Raw genomic sequence first — 13,466 nt, 5'->3', positions numbered from 1 at the left:
TAAGAAGATGAAAACAAAACATTTTATTTTTATAAAGAGGATTAAAAATTAGGGGAAAGGCATTGGACCGAGGGTCAGGAGACCCAGATTGATCTCTGGCTGTGCCATTTCTTTGTTCTGTAACTATAAACAAGTCACTCTTTTGGAGTCTTTTATTTTTTCGTCTATAAAATGGGAGTAGATATGTAGGTTCATAAGATTGTTGAAGGTGGGATTGAGAAAATTTGTGCAAAATTGATGTGTTAATAGTAAAATTTAAGACAAATTTAGTCATAGTGTAAGGTATGAAGCATACTCTACTTTCATTATGGTTGCCACTACAGAGTGTTTGCAGATTGCTTTGAACAGACAGTAAGTGATTATTCTTATTCCAATCTTTCTGATTTGTAAGTTGTCAGCGGCAGAAAGGCCAAGCCATGACTTGCAATTGAGTTGTTTTGACTCTGTAGGAAATCATCTCATATGTCCTTCATCCTTTTTTCAGTTCACCATCCTCACCAGCCTCTAGAAAGTCCCAGTGGAAATCCCCAGATACAGACGATGAGTCTGTAGCCAAAAGTAAACCAGGAATCCAGGAGGGGGTGCAGGTTCTTGGAAGCCTGTCAGCATCCAGTCGGGGTAGGGCTAAAGCAAAAGATGAAGATTCTGATAAAATCCTGCGCCAGTTATTGGGAAAAGATATCTCAGAGAATGTCTGCACCCAGGAAAAGCTGTCCTTGGAATTCCAAGATACTCACGCTTCCTCTAGAAATTCAAAAAAGATCCCTCCGGAGAAGAGAGAACTGAAGTTAGCCAGGCTGAGGCAGCTGATGCAGCGGTCACTGAGTGAGTCCGACACAGACTCCAACAACTCTGAGGACCCCAAGAGCACACCTGTGAGAAAGGCTGACAGGCCCCGACCGCAGCCCATCGTGGAAAGTGTGGAGGGCATGGACAGTGCAGAAAGCTTACACTTGATGATAAAGAAACACACGTTGGCATCAGGACGCAGGTTTCCTTTTAGCATCAAGGCCTCCAAATCTCTGGACGGCCATAGCCCGTCTCCCACCTCAGAAAGCAGTGAGCCGGACCTGGAATCCCAGTGCCTGGGCTCAGGGACTACTCCCCAAAACCAGCCCTCTGGAGACCCCACTCAGCCCAGCCCTGACAGCACTGCTGCCCAGAAAGTGGCCACAAGTCCCAAGAGTGCCCTCAAGTCTCCATCTTCCAAGCGCCGGACATCTCAGAACTTAAAACTCAGAGTTACCTTTGAGGAGCCAGTGGTGCAGATGGAGCAATCTAGCCTTGAACTAAATGGAGAGAAAGACAGAGAAAAGGGCAGGACCCTCCAGCGGACATCTACAAGTAGTGAATCAGGGGATCCACTAAAAAGGCCTTTCGGAACCTTCCGATCCATCATGGAGACTTTAAGCGGCAACCAGAACAATAATAATAACTATCAGGCAGTCAACCAGCTGAAGACCTCCACACTGCCTTTAACCTCTCTTGGCAGGAAGATGGCAGATGCCAAGGGAAATCCCATGAGCTCTGCTATCAAAGGAAAGAATAAGGCGGTGAGTGCTATTTGGAGGATATCTCTTTTCTTGCTTTGAATTAATTCTGTAGGTCCTGATACTGCAGATTGTTGACCTCTGCCACCTCGAGGTAATCCTCAGAAAAACTGCAAAGGGGGGATGCGTGGAAAGCCAAATGCATACCCTTTGCTCTTTACTTGGAAAATACTCAGAGAGAAAAATTGAATAAATCACAGGAAATTATATACTGGTCGCTAAATTTCCCTAGTTTGATCCTTAAGTATTAGGAGTCCTAGACTGGGAAGATGTTTCTACAAGATTAGACCACCAATCGATGTGAAATCAGGCCTTTCTTTGGTGTGGATTCTGCCTCAGGAAAAGTTTGTTCTCCTCATGTGACTAGATAGTTTATTCTCAAGCCCAATTACAGAGCACATAAATAGAAACTCTATTTCTAAAGACTTAACTACTCAACTTTGGAATGACCTTTGAAATGAATATACCACAGGGACCTCCACAGTGGCATTTCACGGTGCGGGCCCCTAAGTGTTGATCAGAAAGCTATAGCAGTCTGAAGTGCTTGCCAGTACACGGGGGATGGCAGAGTGTGCCATGAACTACATTTTATAATTGCCTTTATTGGAAAACCATGCACTATAATCTGTGGTTTAAATTCAGTGAAGAGATAGACAAACCTCTTCTTAGGCAGTGTTTCCTGCATGATCTGTGTATGCCATGCCATAAAAAAAAAAAAAAAAAAAATCGGTATATCAGCCAAAATGCAAAGCTCTCTAAGGAATATCCATCAAATAATCTAGAGCATAACAACCTGCATAATCTATTCTTTACTCCAAAGTAAAATCCCAGGAACATCTAAGAGCTGTCCAATTCTTTTTGCTATACCCAAATCAAGTTTTAGTTAATACGACTCTAATTAATTGAACATCCATTGATTTCCACTGTAAATTATCTTTGTTATAAAAGACTTTAGCGGGTATTTGTTTCAGCTAGAAAAGTCACGCTTGTGCCCCAAACACCAGACCCTGGAGTTAAATATATCCAAACTTACATTGTTTGATAGAGCTTTTCCAAGAAACCTAATGGGTTCTCTTGCTCAGGAGTAAAAGAAGAATTACCCCCAGCAGCTAGATCTCCATGCTCCTTAAAGAGTGAATGAAGCCTCTGTCCTGGCCTAACCTCTCCTGCACGCCTCCTGTTTTTTGGGACTTGCGCATGTACTGAGCTTGCTGCATGTTTTCAGATGACTTTTAATTGCACCTCTCTAGGCGATGTCCAGCAGCTGCATCAACCTTTCCTCTAAAGCGCTGATTGAAGAGCATCTGCGTAACTATGCACGGTACGTGGTGTGGGAGATGTGCTGTGCAGCCATGCTATGCTTTTGCTTCGAATTGCATGTCCTTTTAAATCACGTTCCTGGGGCTGTTTTAGCAGGGGCTGATGCCAGGGAAGAAGAAACTTACAACTCTTCCCCAAAATAGGAGCAGGCAGACTTGTAACTGGACCTTAGAAAGGGAGCAGGTCCCCTATAGGAGGGGCTTTATTCCAGCAGCAGAGGGCAGAGGAATCTACTTAGCTCACAAACGCTGTTTCCCAGTTGACTTTGGCTTTCAGTCTTGGTTTTAATGAAGTCAAGTACCAAGTAAGTATAGAAATTAAATTTCCTGTCCTGAGTGGAATGAGTCAACCTCCTATCAGAATCAGAACATCGAAGCAGAGCTGAGGTTTTATTTCATTGTTGAGCGTAGACTGAAAGCTCCATTCGTCACCATTGTGCTGCCCTTCAGAGAAGCCAGGCCTGCCCTGCCATTCTGAAATTGCTCCAGCATAACATTCAGACCTGCAATGCCAGTCAAAAAGCCAGTTTCTGAGTGACCTCCCCCCACCCCCAAAAAAAAAAAAAAACTAAAGAAGGGTTTTTCTCAAACAAAATGTTTATGATTCAAAATGCATCAACTGTGTACATAAAAGGATCATTTTGGAGGTCACAGGTGGCTCAGGCACCTTCTTGGGCAAAGCCTGTCCGTAGCATGGCTTTATTTCATCCCCCTGGGAGAATATGAACCGCTCCCCAACAAGGAAGGAAATGGGAGGAGGAAAAGGAGAGCGGTGGAGGGGGCGTTAATGTAGTCAGTGCCTCTTACTGGTTTATTTCAGATGAGTTAAATCTCAAATCCATTTTAAAAGGAGACTATCAATTTTCAATCATTTAAATTCAATTAAATCAAAACGAATCATTTAAAAGTATGACATACCTTTCAGCACTCTTCCAAAATCCTCCAGAATGTTTGTGTAAATGTGTATATGTGTATATATATAGTTATACACACAAATATGAGCATATGTGTTGAGGGTATAAATTTTAGTTCAGAATGCTAAGATGTGATAAATATTACTCTCCTTTTTTTCCCTTTTAAAATTTAAATTAATATGCTCCAAAAAAAATTAATCTGCTCTAGATCTCTGTTCAGGTTAGAGGAAAACTAAATCTCAATCATTTTAGGGGGTGCCCCGAGTGAGTCTCATTAATACAGTAAGTTGAAGGAAGTGCCTTGGAGGTTCTATATTTACTGGTCATCACATTCTGCTTGGTTCAGGCTGACATGTTGCCTAAATCGTGCTGCTGCTGGCCACTGAGACAGGAATCTTGACCACTGCTTAGAGCCCAATGCCTGGGATGGGAAGAAAATAGAAAAAAATACCTGTTCCCTTCGCAGACATTGGTACTATCCCATTTCTGTTTCTTGCAACCTACCTTCACCGTCCCAATACCCTTCTCTGTCCTCATCTGAGGCTTTGTGTGTCTTCTGGGGCCTGGAAAATTCTACTTTTGTCTTAAACAGAAGTCACCTGAGGGAAGGAACAAAGACTTGGTAAACTCTTTGAGAGGAGGAAGAACTTCTCATTTCTTCTGGGCTCCTACCGCACCTGGAACCAAGACAAATTACTATCATAGAAAATTTTCCTGCCAGAAATATTTCATCCTTTTTACAAACAAGAAAACAAAGTTAACAATCTACTATAATAGGATGACAAAAATCAGAGCACTAAATGGAGTTGCAGGGCTACTCAGATGTCAGACACAAGGTTAATACTTCCCTACTCAATTTAAAGAACAATCCTTCTGAAGGCTCAATTTTGAACCTATCAGATTCATGGGCTTTACATGTTAACAGAGTTTGATTTCAGTGATAAACAGAAACCCCCAAATAAAAATATGCAGTGTATTTATGTAAGCATCCTGATCCCTTCCCCCTCTCTACCTTATACATTACCCTATACTTTATCGTGGTTTTAGTTGGGTATATGTTCCACAGAAGGTGAAAACCCACTGGTTTGCTTATGCCAGAGACGGGGGAGATTTTTCTGATTCACTCACAATCACACAGAGTCAGAGAGAACCAACCCAATTAGCCCCTTCAACAGAGCAAGGATGGATATCTGCAGTTAAAATGATTCCTCAGAGAAATTAAAACTTGCATGGAAATGTGGGTGTGAAAAACATCTTTCGTATTCTACTGCAGTGCCGGCTTCATTTTGCCTGTGGGACCCATAGAAAAAGCATCCCATAGAAAGATACAAGAAAGAAAGAAGCCTAAATGTTCATCTATCAGTAAAGTTTTCAAATCTTGGCCCAAGAATTTGCTTACAGGCCGAATGGTTCCTCTAGGGTAGCAAGGATTACCCAGGATCTTATATGGAAACTGGTGGAGGTCACTGAGTTAGAGATGACCCCAAACATTATACCACTGAATGGCCCTGTCAATGTAGCCCCAGGAGAAAGAGTGGAACAGTGGACCCTAGTTTCAGGCATATACTGGAATCCCATTTTAGTTCCTAAGAAATTTTTATTTTTCCTGGTAAAAGAAAAATCGGGGCAATAAATACAACATTGTAAAGAATGTCAGCTCTGTGAAAGGGATCTGTTTGCTGTTTACTTTTTCTAAATTGGTCACAGCTTGATAGCAAAGAATCTAAATTCCTTTTCAATGCCTTTTAAAATTAGATTCAACTCTATTACTTTGAACAGCTTTCCCAGTGTGTTTCGACTGCAGAGGATGACTTTGTTTATAACAATCAGATTTATCTTTACTTTTTCTTATAAAAGACAAATTGGTTTTGAGCTATTACAACTCCAAGGGAATGTTTGCAATTACTTGTCTCAAAATGCCAATAAGACATCCATTTCCCAGAGTTTAAGTCTATCTGATATTTGTAGCAAATGAAGTGAGCATTGGTTTCAGTTACTAATAGCAGAGAGGTCATTAATCCCTGGCCACCACCAGTCACACCCTCCCTGACCACAGTGGCACTGTAGCCTGAGTGGTTAGCATCGGGAAACCCCTAATTCTAGCACCAACATGAGAGTAGACTCCTTAAGAAGACATTAAACCGTTAGTGTGGGTTTTACTGTGAAGGAATTAGCCATACTGGGAATTGTGCATCTGGAGCCAAGAGTTAGTATCAGATATTTTGCTTAGATGTCAAGGTTGTTCAACATCCACTTAAAAGAGAGTGATATATTTGTTTGGCCTGAGATGATACGATGTTGTGATAACAGTCATCTGTGCCCAAAAGGAGGTCAGAGTTCGAGGTGCCCCCAGCAGTGCACACACACACACACACATCTGTCCTTATTGTCGGGATGTCACACTAAATGGAAAAATGAGCAAATATAGAAGACAATGGGAAAGCAGAGGCGAGGCCCTAGCCGAAATCTGACCCAAGTAGAGTGTACTCTCAGCCCTACTGAACAGCATTTCTGGAATCATCACAGGAAATCACCGTCCACCCAAAAAGGTGTCCTCGATCCAGCTGAATGCATTAATCCTTGCCATGATTTCTCCGGATATAATAAAATAACTACAATCCTGTCTTAAATTTTTGACTTCAAAGTATTTATTTTTAACCCATATGCTTTTTAAGAACTCTTGAAGCGATAGTTATAGAGTTAGTCATAGGTGTGTTTCCAAGCAATTTGAATGTGTATTGACTGCACAGTTCTAGAGTGAAACCCTTAGAGCAGACTGAATCGTACCAGATGTGATAGTTTGGAAAAGTTCTCTAAAGTGCTAGTACTAAATGTATATTTAGTAACACTACACATTAGACTCTCTGCTCCAAAACTATAATTTCAAGTTCTAAACTCTAATCTGAAGTATGTTTTTCTGTTTTCATTCTAATATACTAGTTCTAGAGTCCAGAGCCTATTAGCCAGCAGGTGCTGGTACTTGAGATGATTACCTCTCCTCCAGAAACCTCTAGAGCCTATCTTGCCTTCCACACCTCCCATGTTTACCCAGGTGTTCTGTGCTCCCTGTACAACTCCTGTCCCTCCCACCCCAACTGCCGCCTCCCTAGGGTTCAAATTAGTTCCAAAGAGAACCTGTATTTCATACTGAAGCTTTGTGCATATGACTTGGAGTAATAGAGGAGACCCCAATCTCGAACTATTTCTCTAGATTACATTAATTGACAGCTTCTCCTTTGAAACATGCCACAATTTTGCACTGTCATTGGCTGTTGCTTAACGGAAAATGTCCATGTTATACGGAATAGTTAAAAAATCAGATCTTTCCAGTGTACATGCACAATTTACCACTCCCTCTAAAAGCTACCAGACTTTCTGAGATTGATGAGAACACAATTCGCAAATGCAGTTTCTTCTCATAAGTTCCTTCCACCCTCAGGGAAGAGGAAAAAGCATGTACTGCCACAGGAAGACAGTGAGACAGAGTTTAGTATCAAAACGTGATGAGTTAAGACAGAAAAAGCTAAGATCCCACATTCCATCTTAAAGCCCCGCCTTTGCCAGGCAGGAAATCAACATGTGGGACACCTGCCTTGGAAACCAAAAGCATCCCACTAGAAATGCATTCATTCAGTGTGGTAATCCCAGTTTAAGTGTAGTCACAAAATTTAGGAAGAAACAACTCCCTTCTGCTACCTACACCTTCCCTCGCTCTCCCCAGGGTCCAGTTTTGAATTACGCATCTCCAAAAAAGATACATGTTCTGTTAGTTTCATAACTGCTCCAGCATCTGCCACTCTTGGGTGTGTTTGTACATGAAAAGGGCAGTTCCTGTCTATAAACTCAAGGCTGGAGTTTTCAAGAAGCAGGAGGTTTAAAAGTACCAGATGGAAACTTTACCCAAGACACCTTCCAGGACCTTCTCCAAGCATCCCTGCTCCGACCACAGTCATTTGGGGTTTTTCTTCCCACTGGGAACAGTGACGACACTTTAGCTTCCTGAATGCCACATCCCTGGATTTCCAGCACGCTCATTTCAACAGTGTTTTAGCTCTAAGCCACACATTTTGCTGTGCCAGAGTAAGGCGTGGTCTTTTCATTTAGTGAGATCATAATCAAGAGAGAATTTAAAGAGAATATAGTTAAAAACACGGCAAACTCCATGAAAGGTATAAGAACTTCATGATAGTGGCCTCAGCCCCTCCCCCCGCTTTGTATGTCCAGTGTCTAGCATGGCACCTGGCACCTGGTAGGGGCTTCATTAATATTTGGAGAGAGGGACAACTAGAGAGAGGAAATGAAGGAGGAAGGAGGAAAAAGAGAAATAAAAAGAATGAGTTCATCATCCCACAGAGAGAATGGTGTGCCCTGTATAAATCTAGGCCATCTGATTACAAGTTCCCCTATAGATGGGGAGTTTTAGTTCGGGTACTTCAATTGAGTACAAGTTTTCATACTTTGAAGGTAAATCCCTTTTTTTAGTAGGTGGAATTTAAAGATATGCTCTCACTAAAGCTCTGAAGGAAACCACAAAAGTACCAACATCTCCCTATTTTGGTTATCAGTGGAAACGTGTGCGCGTGGACCATTTTAGGTTAATCCTCTAAGTAAGTCACTGTCCAGGCTTTGGAAATATGGAATCTATGCCTAGATGAGTCAGTAAGTTAGAGTACTTGAAAAACTGTTATTTAAATTCAAACCTTTTCTTCTTTCCAATTTTGGTCACTGAGAATGTGATATTATATCCAAAAAAAATGAAATCAAGGAGCAGCAAATTATCTGAATAATTCATGCCAGAATTACCCACTTTTTTTTTTTTTGAATACTAGTTATTCGGGACTAGATAATTGAGGGTTCAGGGAGGCTTGAATTAGCTTGATATTATTCAGATAAATGCCTCAAATTAACATTTTACTTGGTATAGATTCAGCTCTAATCATGCTGGGTTTCATTTTGCAGAAAATGTTCTCTTTAGTATTTTTGACCACACTGCCACCCCTTGTACTAAAGCAGAAATACTACACATGTCCACCCATCCACCTTTCCACTTCTCAAATATTTTTGGCATTTTGTCTGTTATCACTCCTCTCCCATTTCCCTCATTCATTTAGGTTTATGCCTTTAATAGTTCTATGTTTTCATTTTAGTGTTGTTTTGTAAGATGGGTGATAAGTGTGTGTTTTTAATCCACCATGTTTAATTGGAAGTCCCTAGAACATCTCTTAACCAACCAGGTTTTTCTTTCATCTTTTCCCTTTCTTGCCTATGGACAGCTCTCTAAAATTCTATTCAAAAAAATAAATAAAAATAAGAATTATAACTTTCAGATTGTGACAATGGTCAAATATTTACTAAAACACTAAGAATAGACTACATAACCTTTGTAAGTGAGCACGATTTTGAAGCCACAAAGCTACACTTGGGTTCTCCATCCAGATATGTCCTCATGTTAGCGAGTACCATTACCAGAAAGTTTGTTTTTGTCCAGTGTAGCAACAAGAAGGAATTTAGTAAGAAGATAACTCCTCTCCAGAAGGTTTTATTCGCAGATGGGACTAATATCCATGAAAATGAATGCATCTACCTAGAGGGAAATTCACTTAAAAAGCAAAACTGATCCACGGTTTGAGCTTGTACTTCTGGTTCCACAAGCTTACTAGGTACAAGTATTGAAGGAAAAACAGCATTATTCCCTAGTTTCTTCTTTTCCTCATAGATTTATGAACATGCTGTTGCTCAGTAATCACACACCCCCCAAAAAGCACCTTCTTTAAACTATTAACGATCACGCTTATTAAAGAATAAAAGGTGTCACTAGTGAATTCATATAAATGAAATATAAATATCTCTTGTTTCTACTTGACCGTCAATACTATACTTCCTGTTTTGTTTGTGATAAAATTCCCTGACTTTAAATTTTACCTGGATTCCAATCAACATAAGTGAGAAATTGCTTCCGGAGACAAAAAGTATTCACTACATGTGTGTGTTGTGACATGTTGACTCTTGCTTTTATTTTTTAAAGAATAGTTTATATGAAAAGAGAATAATTTGCCTAGTGGAATGATGCATTCTTCAGTGTGGTTTGTATGAGGATAATTTTCATTTTTGGTGAGCTGTTTAGTGGTATTGTCTTGTAACTCGACCATAGTTTTATCTAATTTTGGCCTCGTGGTTTCTCTTCTGCTTAGGCATAATGACATCAATAGAGAAATGAAGAAATCCTACAGCATAAAGCACACTGCTGAGCCAGAGACAAAAGAACTCTTCTTGTAAATCACTTGTTTATTATCTCTCATTGCTGCCCTTTGGATATCATTGGAAATTTCTGGTCTGTCCTCTGTGGAAGTAGAACCATGAGAACAACACCTCACCAGCAGAAGAACAGAATATCAGGATGCCTTAAATTTATAATAGTAGACTATATGACACATTTTGGGTGATATTTGTATATATAACTTGTTTTGTAAAAGATGCTGTTTAAAAGCATGATTGGGTAAATGTATGTTTTTTAAGATTGGATTGATTCGGCCATCCACGGGACATTCACCAAGCCACTGACGCCAGTTTGTATTTCATTGATTGCATGAGAGTTTCCTAATGTTGACTGAACCTCCCTTTCCCCATAATTCGGGCGCTTTTGGCTCAGCATCTCAGTAAGACCAGGTCAGTGGTATTGTTTTCTGTCTAGAGTGTTTTTCTGTCATTTCTACTTTTTGTATAAAGAAAATAAAACAGTGTTAACAGCCACTTATAAGCTTGGGACACCTACTTTCTAATAAATCTGTGATGTTCTGATTTCTAAGGGACCTCGAGAGTATTTTGATTGCTGCTATTTTATTTCAGGAACAAACTGCCCAGTTTAGTTGTTTTCCCACAGGGATCAAATAAAACATTCTAGTTTTCATTAAGCACTAAAGGATCAGACAAGTATATAAAATAAGCCAATTCCTATGTCTTCTCAAATCGCAGCGTTGACATGAGAAAATGCTAATCACAACTAAGGATTTAGCTCCTTCTTGGGTCACTTTTTTCTGCCTCTAACACATTATGAGGCCTCTCTAATCCCTTCAGGAGACAGTGTGGAGCCTGCATTCATAACAGTCCTATTCTTGATGCAACTCTTTCAATCCACGTAAGCAGTGAGTTCCAGGAGGTTTTGTCCTATCATGAAAAAATATATTTTCATCAAAACTTCAAGAGTTTTATTTTCAAAGTGTTGGCAGGGCCTGCCCAAAAGAGGTCTGTCAAATTTTAGTTTGAATGTAGAATGTATTCCTACCAGGAGGAGGGAGTGTTATGTGCTATTAATGGTTACTAGCAATGTTATTGCAGTCAAATGTGGACCATTCTGTATTCTGGTGGACAAAACAGGCCAAGGTACTGAATTAGGAGGAAGCTTTGCATATGTAGGTTATCTGACAAACTTAGGCTTGATGAGATTCAAGGAGGTATAGAAAAAAGAGCTAATATTTTAGTGTCTTTAATGCACCAGCCATGCTTATGCGAAGGTATTAGTATTCCCATTTTATAGATTAGAAAATTAAACTTCAGAAAATTAAGTGCTGTATCCAAGGTAAATAGCGGAATTGGCTTTGGTACCGGTTTGCTCATTAACCCCACTACACTATCCATCTGTCCTGCGCTATGCTATCCCCTGTGAGCTTTGTCCACTGGACTAGCACACAGGAAGCATGGGTTGTGATGTTTGCTCTACTTCTGGATAACCCTTTGGTCTTGAGCAAGGGGCACTGCCTCCTTGGAAGGGCAAGACTGGCCTACAAACACATCTAAGAAGTAGATTCCTTCCCACTTATAGAGCAACATGCCTGTAAATATCAACCAATTTTCTCTGTCCTCGTTTGGGTCCTGTGAGTTCCTGTCGTTAGAGCCTGGTCCCATGTGTGGCTCTGCATTTCTCATACTGTCTTTTTCTCGAATGAGATGCCCTATGTTGATATTGGCCCCTTGGTTTTATGTGTCCTCTTTGATTGCTTCCTGACATTTCACTGCTCTGTTCTAGTGCTTGATTGAGCTTCTAATCGAGAATACATGACAACCACACGTGAAATGTAGATGCCTGTATTTTCTGCTTGATGCAGAGGCCACCGATGAGCTGGAATCACACTTGAGCCAACCTTTGGGACCTAGCCCTAGATCGGGGCCTACAAAGAAGAGATTCAATGAATGCTCTCTCCCCCAGAGGCCCCAGTTTTATTCTTAGACTATGTTTTTAAAGTCGAAAGAGACTGGGCATTACGCAGATTTTATAACCCATAGACAGAGTTCTCAAACATAGCAAAGAAAATTTCAAGAGTTTGAAAGAAAGAAATGCTACCTTGACTTAGAAAATTCTGGCAATTCAATTAATGCTAGCATTTTAGATACCACAGTACTAAGCAAAGAAAAGCAAACAAATTTTTTTTTAAAGTAAAATAGGAAAGCTGAGCAGATTCAGACGAGCCAGACTACAAGAAAATGCATTCTATGTTTAATGCTGTTGCTAGGACACTAAAAATGCAGGTTCTTAAATCATACATGTACAATCCAAGTTCCTTATGAAATACCCTAGTTATGTTTGCTTGAAATTAATAGAAATGATGTTTTCCATACCACAAACCTAGTTTTGTACAGAATTTTTTAAATAAAAACACAAACTCTTATTTCTTTGTAGAGAGGAAGACATTTACATGTTAAAGAGTTTTTCCTTTGAGTAACCAGAGCTTTGAGGCCCCCGCCCCAACTGCCTCTCATTGGGCTAGTAAAATGAGTAAAGCTCTATCTGCATGCCTAATTACATGTGGCAGAACAGGAAACTCGGCTCCATTGTAAAAAACTATGGCAACATCTGTCAGCATCTTTTAAAGACTGACTTCTTTTATGTCACTAGAGGGACCTGTATTGCCAAAGTTCAACACATCAAATTAAAAATGTGTCTTAGAAAAGATAACAAAATACCAAAACTTCACCACTTTGAATGGATTGAATTCTCATTATTTATTCTCATAAAACATTAGCACCAAGAGCATAACCCTAATAAGAAAGTTCTAGATGTGTGTGATAGAGTTGGGAGTGGGCATGAGACTCTCAAAGGGTATCTTCGAATAAATTTTGAAAATTATTTTTTTTCTCAAAGCGAATATGTATAAGCAACATCCTGGATGGTCCAGAGAAGTGGAAATAACTATAAAGTAAATATTTAAATAATTCTCTGAAAAACTTCCTGATATAAAATAGGTTAAATGTTATTTCTTCAGATGCAACCTACATACTCAATATTGAGTTAAGCCAATATGGCAAAGCAAGAATAAGGAATTTCTTACAACAGGGTTGTTTTCCCGCCATAAAAATGGAGCTCATCCTGTCTTTTGTCCATAACTTTAATTTATTGATATGTCTGTCTGCATGTCCTGCATTATATCTGGTATTATTTCCTTTTATTCTTTTACTAGTCCATAGTTTTGCAATACTTTTCAAGCACTTGATTCCAGTCTCCTAATGAGACTGTAAGTTGTTGATCTTTGTGTCGTTTCTCGTACAGGGTGGTTAGTAAATATCTACTAATGATTTTTTAAAATATCCTTATATCCACCTTTATTTTCTTCTCGTTTTTCCACCACTCTTCTTTTTCCTCCTCCTCCCCCTCCTCCTCCTCCTCTTTTTCCCCCTCCCCTACCCTCCCT

General features: G+C 39.9%; 1 protein-coding gene across 3 annotated transcripts in view; it reads left to right on the top strand.

Annotated features, from left to right (window-relative positions):
• The window catches only part of LOC107511144 (synuclein alpha interacting protein), a 140,523-nt gene extending 129,990 nt beyond the window's left edge, over positions 1 to 10,533 (top strand). For 2 of the 3 annotated variants that reach the window (XM_016145297.2, XM_016145295.2), the window contains exons 10-12: positions 485 to 1,553; positions 2,801 to 2,871; positions 9,975 to 10,533. In XM_016145297.2, the coding sequence (XP_016000783.2) occupies positions 485 to 1,553; positions 2,801 to 2,871; positions 9,975 to 10,059 (1,225 nt within the window). In that variant the 3' untranslated portion in view covers positions 10,060 to 10,533. The remainder of the gene's footprint in view (positions 1 to 484; positions 1,554 to 2,800; positions 2,872 to 9,974) is intronic. The other variant, XM_016145299.2, reaches the window with a different exon arrangement.
• Positions 10,534 to 13,466: the final 2,933 nt, after the last annotated feature.

This window comes from Rousettus aegyptiacus, unplaced genomic scaffold (assembly GCF_014176215.1).
Source record: "Rousettus aegyptiacus isolate mRouAeg1 unplaced genomic scaffold, mRouAeg1.p scaffold_m13_p_8, whole genome shotgun sequence".
NCBI lineage: Eukaryota > Metazoa > Chordata > Mammalia > Chiroptera > Pteropodidae > Rousettus > Rousettus aegyptiacus.
Note: the sequence above shows the minus strand (reverse complement) of the source record. Positions and strands in the feature narration are given on the sequence as shown.